General features: G+C 40.1%; 1 protein-coding gene across 5 annotated transcripts in view; it reads left to right on the top strand.

Moving 5' to 3' along the window:
- The window catches only part of JAKMIP2 (janus kinase and microtubule interacting protein 2), a 107,787-nt gene that overhangs the window by 87,821 nt on the left and 5,178 nt on the right, over nucleotides 1–14,788 (top strand). For all 5 annotated transcript variants that reach the window (XM_073355758.1, XM_073355762.1, XM_073355759.1 and 2 more), the window contains 11 exons: nucleotides 66–149; nucleotides 1,296–1,358; nucleotides 2,129–2,227; nucleotides 4,549–4,647; nucleotides 5,266–5,319; nucleotides 6,478–6,543; nucleotides 7,353–7,421; nucleotides 8,543–8,620; nucleotides 9,838–10,041; nucleotides 11,004–11,069; nucleotides 12,781–12,853. In XM_073355758.1, the coding sequence (XP_073211859.1) occupies nucleotides 66–149; nucleotides 1,296–1,358; nucleotides 2,129–2,227; nucleotides 4,549–4,647; nucleotides 5,266–5,319; nucleotides 6,478–6,543; nucleotides 7,353–7,421; nucleotides 8,543–8,620; nucleotides 9,838–10,041; nucleotides 11,004–11,069; nucleotides 12,781–12,831 (933 nt within the window). In that variant the 3' untranslated portion in view covers nucleotides 12,832–12,853. The remainder of the gene's footprint in view (nucleotides 1–65; nucleotides 150–1,295; nucleotides 1,359–2,128; nucleotides 2,228–4,548; nucleotides 4,648–5,265; nucleotides 5,320–6,477; nucleotides 6,544–7,352; nucleotides 7,422–8,542; nucleotides 8,621–9,837; nucleotides 10,042–11,003; nucleotides 11,070–12,780; nucleotides 12,854–14,788) is intronic.

Below are 14,788 nucleotides of genomic sequence, written 5' to 3'. Positions count from 1 at the left end.
CATTGAAAATCCAAAAAACTGTATTTCTGCTTGTTCCTATTTAATGATGTAACTGACTTTAACAGGCACAGGAGCAGCTCCAAGCAGAAGTCCAGAGGTATAAAGCAAAAATAGAAGATCTGGAAACAACTTTGGCACAAAAAGGACAGGTAGATGCTTCGTAGTGGGTATTTTCTTTGTTGTTTTGGACTGTAGCTAATCTCTGCTTCTGCTCACATAGGCATGAATGCAGGCCATCAGAGGTCCTGGGTATAGTATCTTGTTTGCTTCACAAGTTTTGCAGGACAGTAGCACAACAAGCAGTTACTACTGTGGAGTACTGATGCTGCCAGGGCTGGGTTTAGACTTGTTAGTGCACAGGTGAGGATTAGATTACAGTTGTCCTTCAAGAGACCCTGGAGAATTTTTAGTAATGGTAGCCGCTAGCAAAATAAGTGCTTTGTGATCGCACTCCAGCTCAGAGAAAAGATATCAAAGAACACACATCACATCCTTTCTTGTCATGTTGAGAGGCAGAGACATTATTAACAATACTTCGCATTTCTATAACAAATTTTGGGTCTGATTTTATGCTGGTATCTCCATCAAAGTCAATGGAATTGCTCCAGATTTATATTGATGTAACGGAGATCGGATTCTGGCCCTTGACTTTCAGATCTTTACAAAGCCTAATTACAGCTTATTTAAAGTTCTTTATAAATACATATTAATTAAACCTCAAAATCCCAAAGTAGCTAGGGGAGAGGGGGAATCACTTCACCCACCACTAAAATGCAGACTTCTGGGTAGAATTTCACATCTGTTTAACACCACACAGGATCACTGCAGAACAACTGAGGACAGGAAATTAACATTGACAATATTTGAAACTTCAGTGGGAATTTAGGTTGGTAGAAGGCTGGGTGGGACAATGAGATTAACATCTGTACTCTTACAAAATGTGCCATAGGAACCATGAGTGCTCATGATCCCATTGTACATCCCAATACTTGTTACAGCATGTCTGTGACACCATCGTGGGGCATTGTTTCTATACTGGCTCAAAGGGAAGGAGCACCACATTCTAATGAAAAGACTTAATGGGTTCAGAAGCTTTGCTACTCATTTATAGATTAATATATTGTTATGAACATACAGCTACTATAGATTCTACCTCTGTTAGATAGAAAAAAGCCTATCACGGTAATATCCAACACTGCACATTTGTTAATCATGTTCAATTTCATGTGGACTCCCAGGCTAAGCACTGAAATAGTTACCCGATTATTATATAACAGTGTTACTTTACCAAACAGGATTCCCACTGGGTAGAAGATAAACAGCTTTTCATTAAGAGGAACCAGGAGCTTTTGGAAAAGGTAAGTTTTAAGGCCTCAGGTATTAGAGGTTTTTAGGGGGTACAATATGCATACACATTGTGGATGGAGAATTTGGTGCTTATGAATGTATTGAATGGTATGGACAGGCTCTGCTATTCTATTCCTAGGTTTAGTCACACAGGTCTTCATATATAGGCCATGTCTGACAGGCACAGTCCCTACGGCAACATCACTACTGCAAGGCTGGGACAGGGACTGCCAATCATGTTACATTATGCTAAGTCTTTACTGTTGCTATCTAAGGCTGGAGATTTTGATTCTGTGCTTAAAGTGACAAAACAGTGCTTCTAGAAATAAAAAGCATCCCCTCCTTTTAGCATCAGTACTCTTTACTACGGGATATATATCGGGTACATTTGTCCAAAATGTCTACGTGACTTAGGAACCTATGTGATTGCCTTTCAATGGCACATAGGTTCCTAAATCACTTAAGTGTTTTTGAAAATGTTACTTATAATCTTTTAAACTGAGATTTTCAAAAGTGGCGAGGTACATAATTCCTTTGAAACTTCCAGCCATTGCCTTCAATGAGCTTTATAGAGTTTGTTTTCAAAGTTCATCTGTAAAATAAAGTTTGATCAAGTAAAACAGCAACTTTGGAAACATCTTCCTGTTTGGGGTTTTGCACCGTTTGAACCCTCTTTATTCTTTGAGCTGCCAGTTCCTATCTTTGCGTTTTGGTTTGTTTTTGGAACAATCAGTGGTTTTGAAATGGCAGCACAAACCATTAATTCAAATATTTCTACTAGATAGAAAAACTTGAGGCAGACAACAGCCGATTGCAACAGGAGCTGCAGGATGCCAGGGACCAGAATGAACTGCTGGAGTTCCGGAATCTAGAGCTTGAAGTAAGAAACTGCAGTTTCTCATTCTCGGATGAACTGTTTGAGAGGCAGCAGTGTCTGACTATCGTTAGAGCAGGGGACTGAGAGTCAGGAGACATAGGTTCTAGTCAGAGGTGACATATGGCAGGGGCATGCAGAGTCACATCCTCCCCCCACCCCACACAGATTTGCTGCTTGGCTTGTACTGAGCATGCTCACATGGACTGAGCGTGCTTAATAATATCTGCTAAAGCCAGTGCCCTCACTCTGACACCCCCCACCCCAATTGGAGGTATGGTTCTAGACTTATCTCTACTTCTGATTCACTGTGTAACTTCAGGCTTGTCACTTGACTTCTCTGTGTCTCAGTATCCCAATCTGTAAAATGAGGATAAGGAGATCCCCAGATAAAAGACATTATACAAATGCAAATTATTGTCATTAGTGTTTCATAGATAGTAGTGTCAAAACCAGGACAGTGCCTGTGATCAATAGAATCATAGAATATCAGGGTTGGAAGGGACCCCTGAAGGTCATCTAGTCCAGCCCCCTGAAATGTCTTGTTCTGTGCTGGTACAATGCCTAGCACAATGGGGTCCTGGTCCTTACCTGGCACTACTGCAATACAAATAATAACTAATACAACAACAACAGAGTCTGCAGGCAGAAAGTACCCAGACTAGCCAATCAAGTCCATGCTCTGCCATTTTAGAGGCACTATACCCCCCACTCAGGCCATCTCCACTTGCTGATCATCTCTTATTATGACTTTAACAAGAATCACCCAAGTTTATACACTTACTGAAGGGGATACTCTGACCATGGATAAGCCATGGAAGTTCAGGTTCAGTGTCACTCGTGGGAAGATGAGGAGGGTGACTCTGAGCCTATTCTGCCCTTTCTATTAGTGTGCCTGGATCTGGGTTTAGTTGTATTTACTCTGCTTTTGGAGTCCAAGAAAAATAATCCTGCCTTGCTTTGATTTTCCAGCCCCATCCCTGTTTTATTCTTCTGCTGTGGTTTTCAAGTAACATTTAGGGCTTCATTTGCTTACAAATCAGAGCTTATAGGTATCTCAATCCTTTCCTAACTCCCACAAAGAAGAGTTGTGACAGATCCTTTCTGATAAATCTTACAGACAGCCTCAGCTGTCAGCTGTGTTTCTGTTTGATATAAAACTAAATTGACAAATGGCTCAATTAAATGTCCCATAAACTAAAATACGTTTGCAAGTTAAATTTGGGGCCCACTCCACTCCCTCCTATGTATGATTGAAAGACTCATAGAAACCAGATAAGACATCTATATAAAATCTTTTTCCTCTTGGCCTGAGTCCCATAGAGCTGGACAAGTATTGCAAAATATGTTCAGTGAATAGTCATACAAATTATTAAATGGATCAATTTGTTGTGTTCATGCTTACTTTGAAATTACTTTCCACAAACATTATAGGGAATGAGTTTGCAGGGAGGAATATTTGCAGGAACAGCAAATTTTAACAAAGTAATGGAGTTTTAATGTGAGTATTCTCACCAGAAACCTGATTCTAGGGCTATGTCTACACAACAGCTGGGAGGGTTCTTCCCAACATGGGAAGACAGACATGCACTGGCTCTACTCAAACTCACTCACTAAAAATAGCAATACAGCCACTGCAGAATCGGGGTGACTCAGGCCAGTCACCTGAGTACGTACCCAAGAGGTTCAGTGTGTTTGTACTTGGGCAGCTCACCCCAGCTGCTGTCTGGGCTACCGGGAGAACACTGCTGGTTTTAACACGCTAGCTTGAGCAGAGCTAGCGCATGTCTGTTTAGCCATGCTGGGAAGCGCCCTTCCAGCTGCAGTGTAAACATACCCTAAGAGTTCCACTCATCTAATCAGGGGATAGCAACATAGCCTGGGATCACATGTCCAACCAAATTAATCAGCACCACTTGAATTTTGAATATTTTCAGAACCTATAGACCAAGAATTATTCACCACCATTATTTGGCAAATAATTTTGGATTACAAATAAATCTAATGAGATAATGAGCTGCTCCCAGGCAATTTGAAATCAGACAAAAGAGACAAAATCCATCAAATACATTATTTGCTGCCAAATATTTGCCTGGGACTGGAATCCCATACCACTTAGCACACTGCATTTTTTTCAGCCTTAGCTAAATTATAATGCAATTATTTTTTACTTTTTTATAAAAAGTAAAAAGCATTGACAATGTAAAGCATTGACACACTGCAAGGCATGATAAACCAGACAGTGAATGTGTTATCTGATCACTCGATGCTCTACATAGCTTATTCATTCTAACACATTCTCCTGTGCATTTCCAATATGTTTAAAGGAAAGAGAAAGACGGTCCCCACCTTTTAATCTCCAAATCCACCCATTCTCAGATGGTGTAAGCGCTCTGCAGATCTACTGTATGAAGGAAGGTGTCAAGGTATGTTAACATTACTATAGGCAGAGCTTTCAGCTCCACCTTTAACTAAGGTTGCCCAGCATTTCCCATTATGAGACCCTGTTTTCTGTTGTTTATTACTTTGCCAAACTTTAACCATGTGGCCTGAGTATTAAGTAAGAGCTTGTCTACACAGACACATCCAGGAAAATTAATTAAAGATGTGACTTTGAAGTGGGTTAGTTAAACCACATTAAATCCCTCTGTGGATGCTATTATTCAGAATTAAAGTGTCCTTTAATTTAGTATGGTTTATCTTAATTCACTTAATTCTGAATGAGGGTGTTCACACAGGGGTTTTAACTAATCCACCTCAAAGTCACACTTTTCATCAATTTGGATTAGTTTTCCTGGATGTCCCCATGTAGACACACCCTAAGAGTTCAAGATGGCTCAGGGGGAATAGGATCCAGACCCATATTGGTAATCACTGGTTCAGAGTCAGCTGAAATCAGCAGTGTCTGAAAATCATTACTATCTCATGGCTGACTATTTGCTATTACAAAATGTTTTGTTGATCTTGGTCCTGTTCCCAGGGGCCAGATACCACCACCATGATTAAACATGCATCTGACACCTTTACGTTATTCTGTGTTGTAGGATGTCAGCATTCCAGACCTCATAAAGCAGTTAGACATCTTGGGTGACAACGGGGTAAGTCAGAGTCCTGGATAGCTTTCCTGGTAGGCTGTAAAAGAAGAAAAGTATGACAGTATATTTACCGTAAGATTATGTGTTAAAGAGTCAGGTTATAAGGATCATTCTAATAAAGGGTCTTGTTAGTTAATTTCCAGAAGTTAAGGATTTGGGGGAGCTGGGGCATCTGGGTATTGGTAATTGGATATTGAGCCTTTAATCTCTGAGTCACCAAACTGAATATAGTTCCAGTCTAACTGTTATTGGTATTTGATAGTCATTTGGTAGCCTGTGTGAATTGAATTGGTGGTCTGAGCTGACCACATCTCAATTAGCCTTATGGTACCCCTACTGACAACTTCAGGAGACAGACCTGGAATTAAATGGGCAGGAATATACATTATCCCATGGACCCTGAGCCTGCCAGAACATGGAGGAGGGTGTTTTCAAAGGGCTTTGTAAAGGAGGGTCACAGTGCTGCTGCCTGTTTAGTCCCTGCCATATGGATAAACAGACGTCAATTCCCAGGACTGTCAAACTAGCCCCTTTTGACAGCACTAAATTCACTTTAAGAAACTGTATAGGAAATTCAAATGAAAGCAATATCAGTACCTACTCAGCTGTGGACCTCACTCATGCTGGTGTAAATCAGAAGTAAATCCACTAATTCCAACGAAGTTACACCAGTGTAAATTAACCAATGTAACTGAGGGGAGAATCAGCCCATCCTGTTTATAAGGAGTCTAGTTTTATTCTGCATTTCACATCACATATCTTTGGATTGGAATGTCCAGTCAGTCTGCACAGGTTAGCATTATGCAGAAAGGTAAGAGTCGTCACCTTTCCCAAGGTAGGATAGAATTTTCAAAGGGTCCTTAGGGAGCTAGACACCCAGCTCCTATTGAATTTACATGGGATTTGGACACCTCACTTGGTCAGGTTCCTTTGAAGAGCCTAGCTATAAATAACCAATAGTCTGTATACTCTGTATTTATTGACACCTGTTAATGTGTTTGTTTGTTTGTTTGTGTAATGCTCTGTGCAATACACGACAGAGTTCCATGCAAACTGTGGAAAGTGAGAACAGAATGTGGATTTTCTTCTAACAATATAAATATGCTTTTAGAAAACTGCTATCCCTTCCTTAGCTTGGTTTTCTTCTTTTTCACTTTACAGAATTTAAGAAATGAAGAGCAAGTGGCTATAATTCAAGCTAGCACTGTGTTATCCTTGGCAGAAAAGGTACAATTTCTGTGGTGCTTGTCTCTCAAGTGTATGCACTATTTAAGGCCTATTCTACAGTAAAAAAGGCTTACTGGAATACTTTTGCTGGCATAGCTTATACTGTTTCCCCAAAGCCAATAAGCTGCCCAACAAATGCACTTTATTGCGGGTATAATTGCATCCACACTAGAAAAGGTGCCTGTATAGAACTGGTATAAAAGAATCACACCCTCACTGACATTACCATACCTGAAGAAGTTTCTAGTCTATCTCTATCCTAAGCTATGAATTTAGATCTGTAACAAATGCAGCTTCCACACTAAATGTAAGTAGTGACTGTAAACTTTATAGAGGAAAGTTATGCAAAGCCATCAACCATATATGGTCAAACTAGCAATGGACTGGAAGGCTGGGATTCTCTAAGCCACCTAAGGAATATAGACACACAATTCCCATTGAAGTAAATAGGAACTGTGTGTCAAAACCTCCTACTTGGTTCTGAAAAATCTCATCTGAAATATTTCTGTTTAAACTGATTTGTTTTTGCAGCTCAGATAAAAGGGGTGACAAAGGAGAGAGTGGCATAATTCGAGCATAGCCAGCTCTATGCCACTCAGGGGTTCCCCCTATGCCTATGGAATTTCCAAGTAGCTGTCAAAGCCATCTGTAAAGCTATTTTGTGCCACACCCTTAGTAAGGGGCTCTGGCCTTCTGGTTACTGAAGTCAGGCAAAATAGAGGGGAAGCATTTTGGCGGGGTCCTGTTTGTCACTGGGCACTTTAGTTGCAAGTGCTGTGGGTTACAGCTCTGTGTTTTGCACCCTCTAGTGGATCCAGCAGATTGAAGGTGCTGAAGCAGCTCTACACCAGAAGATGATGGAACTGGAAAGTGACATGGTAGGCAAACATTTTTGATATGTATCTATAACAAACCACTGAATATTTCAAAATATTTGATGTCTCAGAGAGTCAGAAAAAATAATCTTTTAGCAAATAAAATGAATTATATCTTCTTGATCACCGGTGAATCCATAACATTGTTATTAGTTTTCTTTGCATTTAATAATTGTGAGAGCGTGAAGTGGGATTTTTCATGATTAAATGCTATCAATGTTCATCTCTGATCCTGTCTTTTTTTCACCTTTACATGGTGCTAATTGGATATTATTATGGATATAGGGCCCAGAGTTTGCTGGGTGCTTTTCAGGCAGGCAAATAGTCATGATTCTTGCCTCACAGCGTTTACAGACAAATACATGGCATGTATCAACTGGCACTGAGAAATTTAAGTAGAAAAAAAACCCTGAATTGTAACACTATGTTGTTTAAACACACTTTAAATCAAGGGTTATTAATTGTTTTTTGCAAAGGTCCAAATTTCTTGGTCAAGGTATAGACAAGGTCCAGACTCTAGAGAAAATAATACATAATAAATAATAATAATAATAATAATAAGTAAATAAAAAGATTTTGAGGTATGTTCAAAAGCATCTGGTGACCCAGATTTGGCCCACGGTTTGCCTCTTGACTACTCCTGCTTTAAATCCTTAATATTTTAAAGGCAAGGAGTTCATAGCTGAATTGTGCTTAGTATAACTACAGCAAGGTCAGGATTTGGCTTCTCTCTTAGTCTCCTTAACTGGAGGAAGTAATATACCTAAAAGATGAACAAGTTTACATGGACTGTAAAGTAATCATAATGGTTCAAATTGTGCTCTTAGTAACACTGGTCTATTTCTGAGCAATTCCACAGAAGACAACAAAGTCATTCTGGAGTTACTCCAATATAGACCAGAGCACATTTCTACTCTATTACCTTACCAAAGCAAACATAATTGTTTTTCCTTCAGACTTTGCTAGATAGTAATCTGATATTAACAACCATGCAAAGTCTCCATTACTGACAGATCTCATAAATTCTTGCTCCCATCAGACATCTGTGGTTGATCAAATAATACTTTCCATGGCATGTCAACTAACAAATTCATTTTTTCTGTCAAAATTATTGTTCATTGTAGGAGCAGTTTTGCAAAATAAAAGGTTATTTGGAGGAAGAATTAGACTACAGGAAGCAAGCTCTTGACCAGGCATACATGGTATGTACAAGGAAAATGCTACAGCACACGCCATAACACGACACAGATTCTGGGGGCAGAGAGGGTTTTGCACATCCTTCCTAACTTTTTCATATCTGCCTTTCTCCATGCTGCTAAACCACCACCTTGCAGTCTGCACAGCCTCAACATGGTACTTGACCTCTTCACATCATGAGAAGCCGGATACTCTAAAGTAGAAACTCTTCCTAGTTAACAGTAGATGTCCTTCATTAGAGTTACCTTGCCCAGTTGGAGTCTTGCAGACAACCAGAACTAGACATGTGCAGGAATATTTAAATATCTCCTTTAGTGAAAGTCAGAGTGCAGGGGTGGCCAAACTGCGGCTCGCGAGCCACATGCAGCTCTTTTACAGTTAAAATGTGGTTCGCGTAGCCCCCTACGTCCCCATTCTCCATCTACCAGACTGGGCGGGAGCTCGGGATCGCTGCCTTGCAGTGGGATGGTGGGGTAGGGGAAGGGGGGTCTCAGGGCTTCAGCAGGAGCAGGGCTGAAGCCCTGAGCCCTGGCAGGTGCACCTAGGTCTTGGACTTCTGACGATTGTCATATGCAGCTTGGAAGGTCAATAAGTTTAGCCACCCCTGTCATAGTGAGAAGATAGTATACCAAATTGCAACCGATTTTATTGGAAAATACCAGCCCAGCAAAATCTGTTGTATACAGGGTTTATACCTGCTGAGTGCAGCTTTGAAGTGTTTCATGTATAAGAGGAAAGGATAAAGTGATGAGCTACCCAACCCTGCATTAATGAACATGTTCATGTATTAGCAAGACTAAGACTCAAGAGAGAAATCTGTATCCTGGCTGTATGCTGATCTTTCACCCTTATTCCTTTTTAACAGAGATGGTCAAAACAATTCAAAATGTAAATGTCAATGAAATTTTGCTCAGTATTTTGATTTGTGATTTTAGACAAAACTGGTGAAAATGCTCATGAAAATTCCATCCCAGTTTTGACCAGCACCATAGCGGTTTGAAACATTTCACAATTATGGATTTCAATGAAAACATTCAATGGACATTTTTTGCCAAAACATGGAAACATTTTTGACCAGCTCTGCTTTTTAATCTTGCACACACGTATACCTAGGAAGCTTCTTGTATGTATGTAGACGCCTGAATCTATGACCAGAAAAAATCCCAGCTACATTTAGTACAATGTCCCATCTCTAACCAACTTTTGGTGTTCCATCAACTAGAGAATCCAGGAGCTTGAAGCTACCTTGTACAATGCTTTGCAGCAAGAAACGGTGATAAAGTTTGGGGAACTGCTAAGTGAAAAGCAACAGGAGGAGCTGAGGACAGCTGTAGAAAAGTTAAGACGGCAGATGCTGAGGAAAAGCAGAGAATACGACTGCCAGATTCTTCAAGAGAGGATGGAGCTGCTACAGCAGGCACATCAGGTAGTGCACAAGGACCAAGATCTTAGAACAAATACATCCATATTGTTTTGCTGTGTAAGAATTCAGATTATGGTCTAATGTTTCTCCCTAGTTTATGAGAGATCCTGGTTCAGTTGGCCTGTTTTTCACTGCTGAGGTGTCTAGGGCATATAAATACCTGCGCTATGCATGCAAATGCAGGTTTCACTATCTTCTTTATGGAGGCTGTGGGAATATTTTGCCTCTTAAAGTTCAAAACCTAACAACTCTCTCTTCCGATTTACTGTTTCATGAATCTAGCCTCATAGCACAAATCTCAAACATAAGTTATTGGGCTCAGTGCAGGAGTGACTGGATGAAATTCTCTGTTATGAAGGTCAGACTGATGATCTAATGGCCCCTTCTGGCCTTAAAATCAAAAGTGATTTTAAAGAGTATCCTACGATAAGTAACAGTATCAGTGTCAGCTATGAACAGTGCACAGATAAGACCGACTTGCATAAATGCTGGAACTAGGGGTCACACTCCCTGGTTGAAGTGGTTTCCATTATATACGGGGGTTACAGTTTGGTTCAATGGTTCTCAGTCCCCCCACAATAAAAATTGTTCCAGCACTTTGATGACATTCTTCAAATAGGTGATGAATGGGATTTTCTTTCTAATCTCATCTGTTCCTCCGCTCCCAAAGTGGGCAGTTGCTAATTAATCTCTCTGGGACATAATCATTGCATTTAACGCCTTTCATTTTCAGAGATCAGTGTGCACTGATGTGGGCATGGCAAATCAAGGGGTGGCAGAGGAGGAATAGTGGTGACAAAGGATTTTATGCCAATGCAGAACTGGCTGGATTTCTTAGTTGTTCATTTCCAGGATCTTTAAAATTTGCCCCAGCTGGGTGATTTGTTCAGCTGAGCAAAACAGTTAACATTTTCTCGTCTGTGCATTCAGAGTCTGGAGTTGGTTTGTTTGCTTTTTATTTCTAGAGGATCCGAGATTTAGAAGATAAAACTGATGTCCAGAAGAGACAGATCAAGGACCTAGAGGAAAAGGTTGGTTGTTTTACAGATTTTAAAAGAATCAGATCAGCTTTATTGGGTCTGAGACAATTATTTTAGACTAAAAATCATAAAAGTATTTGCTGACCTAACTGAACTATGTTAGTGTCTCTCTTTCCACTTCATTTTCTTTCCATTTTATGTCTTTCATTATATCTAGACAATCTCAGATCTGTTTTTCCCCTTCCTGCAAACTCTCTATTCCCTTTAGGAAACAATATTTTTCTATAAAATTATAAACATCTTATTTAAAATATGATTATGTAGCAAATTATGTTGAGGCAAATGCTGAGGTCCTTACTCAGTCATTACCCAAGACTCTTTATATGCAGGCAAAACTCCCGTTGAAACCAAGGTGAGTTTTGCCAACATTAAGAATTGAATGAAACTGAGTTAAGATTTCCAGATTGTGCCCCTCAGTCATACAAGTTTAGGGCCAGATTCTGATACCATTACCCATGTTGAAACCAGTGGGGACTAGAGTAAGATACAACACAATGTGACTAAGGGTACCAGAATCCTGCCCCATTACTGAACTGTGACATCAAAAGAAACTGAAGATTTTTTGCTTATTGACTTTGTTTATACATTCCTGAAGTGAAATGCAATGGGCCTAATCACAGGTTCACTGCAGTCAAAGCAACTGAGACCCAAAATGCAGTAGGCAGCCAACTAATTCAAAAGTTGCTAAACGGCTAGAAGATAATCCCACCTCCTGTGCCTGATGATTAAATAAAGTCTTTTGTGGATCTGAATGCTCATTTTTGCCTTCACAACTTCCTTTAAACTATGTCTAAAGGAACATGACCAATTTACTTAACAAGCAAAACAAAGCATAATAAAGAAAAAATCTCAGGGGCATTGAAACTGTGACAGTAGCCAGTTCTTCACCAAAAAACATCTAGTCTAACAGTAATCCGATTAATAATGGAATAAACATATATTTTAACCCCTTAGCTACACACATTCTTCTTTTTCCACTTTGCTGCCAAAGTTTCAGTGATGTTCAATAGAAATCAAGGGCATGTGCAAGAGTATATAATACATTTACAAGCAGAAAATGGATCAAAAATTGGGAGTGTATTACGTTGTAACCTTTTATTTAAAAAACAAAACAAAATTTGTGACATGGTTCAGTGGAGAACTGTGATGGAAGACATTGGATGGCCACATTTTCAAACCACAAAAATTCTCCTCCCACTAGAAGAGCAAGGATCATGATGGAAGAGATCCAAGAGTCAGTTATTAATAGTTCAGTATGAGGGACATGTCTGATTAAGGTCAGTGTTACATCATGTATCCATGATCTTTGCATGTTTACTAGTATGGATAGTGGGCACCATTTTAGAAACCAGATGCCAGATGCTCAGTTGGTATAAATCAGCACCAGTTTGTGACTTCAGCGACTCTACATTGATTTACACCAGCAGAAGATCTGGCCCAGTGTTACCATGTGGTGTTGGATGCATTCATTTTGATGATGAGTTAAAAAAAAATGATACAGTCTAGTTTTTTCACACCAGGAAGAGGGGTTGGTATTTGCAGACACAACTGGAAAACATGTTTTCTGTATGCGTAATTATTTCAGGTCTCATGCTAAACTGAGTTTATCATTGTCATATGAATTGCAAAGAGAACTAGCTCTGACCCGTAAGACAGTACAGCAAGATTTTTTTTTTACATAATCTTCTTTTTTCTTCTGCAGTTTCTGTTTCTATTCTTGTTCTTCTCTCTTGCCTTTATTCTTTGGCCTTGATGTCAATGTGCCTCTTGGAAAGGTAAGGCCGCTTCACAAATTTCCATGAAACTAGTGTTTGTCCCATAGATTCTTATGAAATGAAGGCCACATCCTCAGTTGGTATAAGTTGATCTGGTTACACTGACTTCAGTGGTGTTATGTCAGTTTACACTAGCTGAGGGTCTGCCTTGAGTTTTTAAACTTAACGGTCTCCAGATCACAGAAGGAAGGATGGCAGTCTTGTGCTTAAGGTACAAGACTATCAACCAGCTATCATGTTTGGTTGCTCTCCATGTCTTTGTTGCCTCCAGACTGGATTACTGCAATGCACTGTTCAGGACACCACCTGAAGAAATTCAAAGTGGGGCTGCACAGGGAACATATTTCACCAGTTCCCCATTTCGCACTGCCTTACATAGTTCATTTCAGGTGCAATTCAAGATAAGATAACTTATAAGCCCTTTATGCCTTGAATCCTGTGTGTCTGAGAAAAGCCTCTCTCAACCTCTGTGTAGCTGAGAGAAGCCTCACGCTCAGCCCTAGCAGCTGAGATCAACTGAGAAGCTCAAGAGAATAGTCCTGTTCCTGCAATTCCTTGCTCATGTGAGGAGTGCTAACTCACACAAGGAGCCACATTGACTGGGATTCCCTTTCCACTGACCAGGCAGAACCCAAATTGGGTGATCTTCAGGGCACATCCCAATCCACAGTATGTTTTTTGATAGGTCTATACCCCTGGCTCTTCCAAACAGTTCCAAATAGACTGTCCCATTTTGGAGTTACCAACATTTTAAATATATTTCCTGGCTCTAGCAAACAGTTTTTTAGGGGATTGCATTGTGGTATCCCAGCCACTGACTAGAAGTTCCTGACACAGGACTTCTGAAAGATGACCCAGCACAGCAGCTGGGACACGTTTTGAGGTTATTCACAGTCAAGCTGGAAGGGCATGTCGAGTGGGGTCCCTCAGGGATCAGTTCTGGGTCCGGTTGTGTTCAATATCTTCATCAATGACTTAGATAATAGTATAGAGAGTACACTTATAAAGTTTGCAGACAATACCAAGCTGGGAGGGGTTGCAAGTGCTTTGGAGGATAGGATTAAAATTCAAAATGATCTGGATAAACTGGAGAAATGGTCTAAAGTAAACAGGATGAAATTCAATAAGGACAAATACAAAGTACTCCACTAAGAAGGAACACTCAGTTGCACACATGCAAAACGGGAAAATGACTCCCTAGGAAGGAGTGCTGTGGAAAGGGATCCGGGAATCATTGTGAATCATAAGCTAAATATGAGTCAACAGTGTAACACTATTGCAAAAAAAAGCAAATATTCTGGGATGCATTAGCAAGAGTGATGTAAGCAAGACAGGAGAAGTAATTCTTCTGCTCTACTCTGCGCTAATTAGGCCTCAACTGGAGTATTATGTCCAGTTCTGGGCACCACATTTCAGAAAAGATGTGGACAAATTGGAGAAAGTCCAGGGATGAGCAACAAAAATTATTAAAAGGTCTAGAAAACATGACCTATGAGGGAAGATTGAAAAAATTGGGTTTGTTTAGTCTGGAGAAGAAAAGACTAAGGGAACATGATAACAGTTTTCAAGTACATACAAGGTTGTTACAAAGAAGATGGAGAAAAATTATTCTTGTTAACCTCTGAGGATAGGGCAAGAAGCAATGGGCTTAAATTGCAGCAAAGGTGGTTTAGGTTGAACATTAGGAAAAACTTCCTAACTGTCAGGGTAGTTAAGCACTGGAATAAATTGCCCAGGGAGGTTGTGGAGTCTCTGTCACTGGAGATTTTTAAGAGCAAGTTAGACCCTGGGGGTACACAGCGGTCTTCTAGGGGATACATCAGCTCAGCTAGATATTTGCCTAGTTTTACAACAGGCTACATAAAAAGCACTAGCGAAGTCAGTACAAACTAAAATTTCATACTGACAATGGCTCGTTTATACTGCTCTGTATAC

The sequence above is a fragment of the Lepidochelys kempii genome, chromosome 8 (genome assembly GCF_965140285.1).
Source record: "Lepidochelys kempii isolate rLepKem1 chromosome 8, rLepKem1.hap1, whole genome shotgun sequence".
Classification (NCBI taxonomy): domain Eukaryota; kingdom Metazoa; phylum Chordata; order Testudines; family Cheloniidae; genus Lepidochelys; species Lepidochelys kempii.
This window is presented reverse-complemented; position numbering and strand designations above follow the sequence as displayed.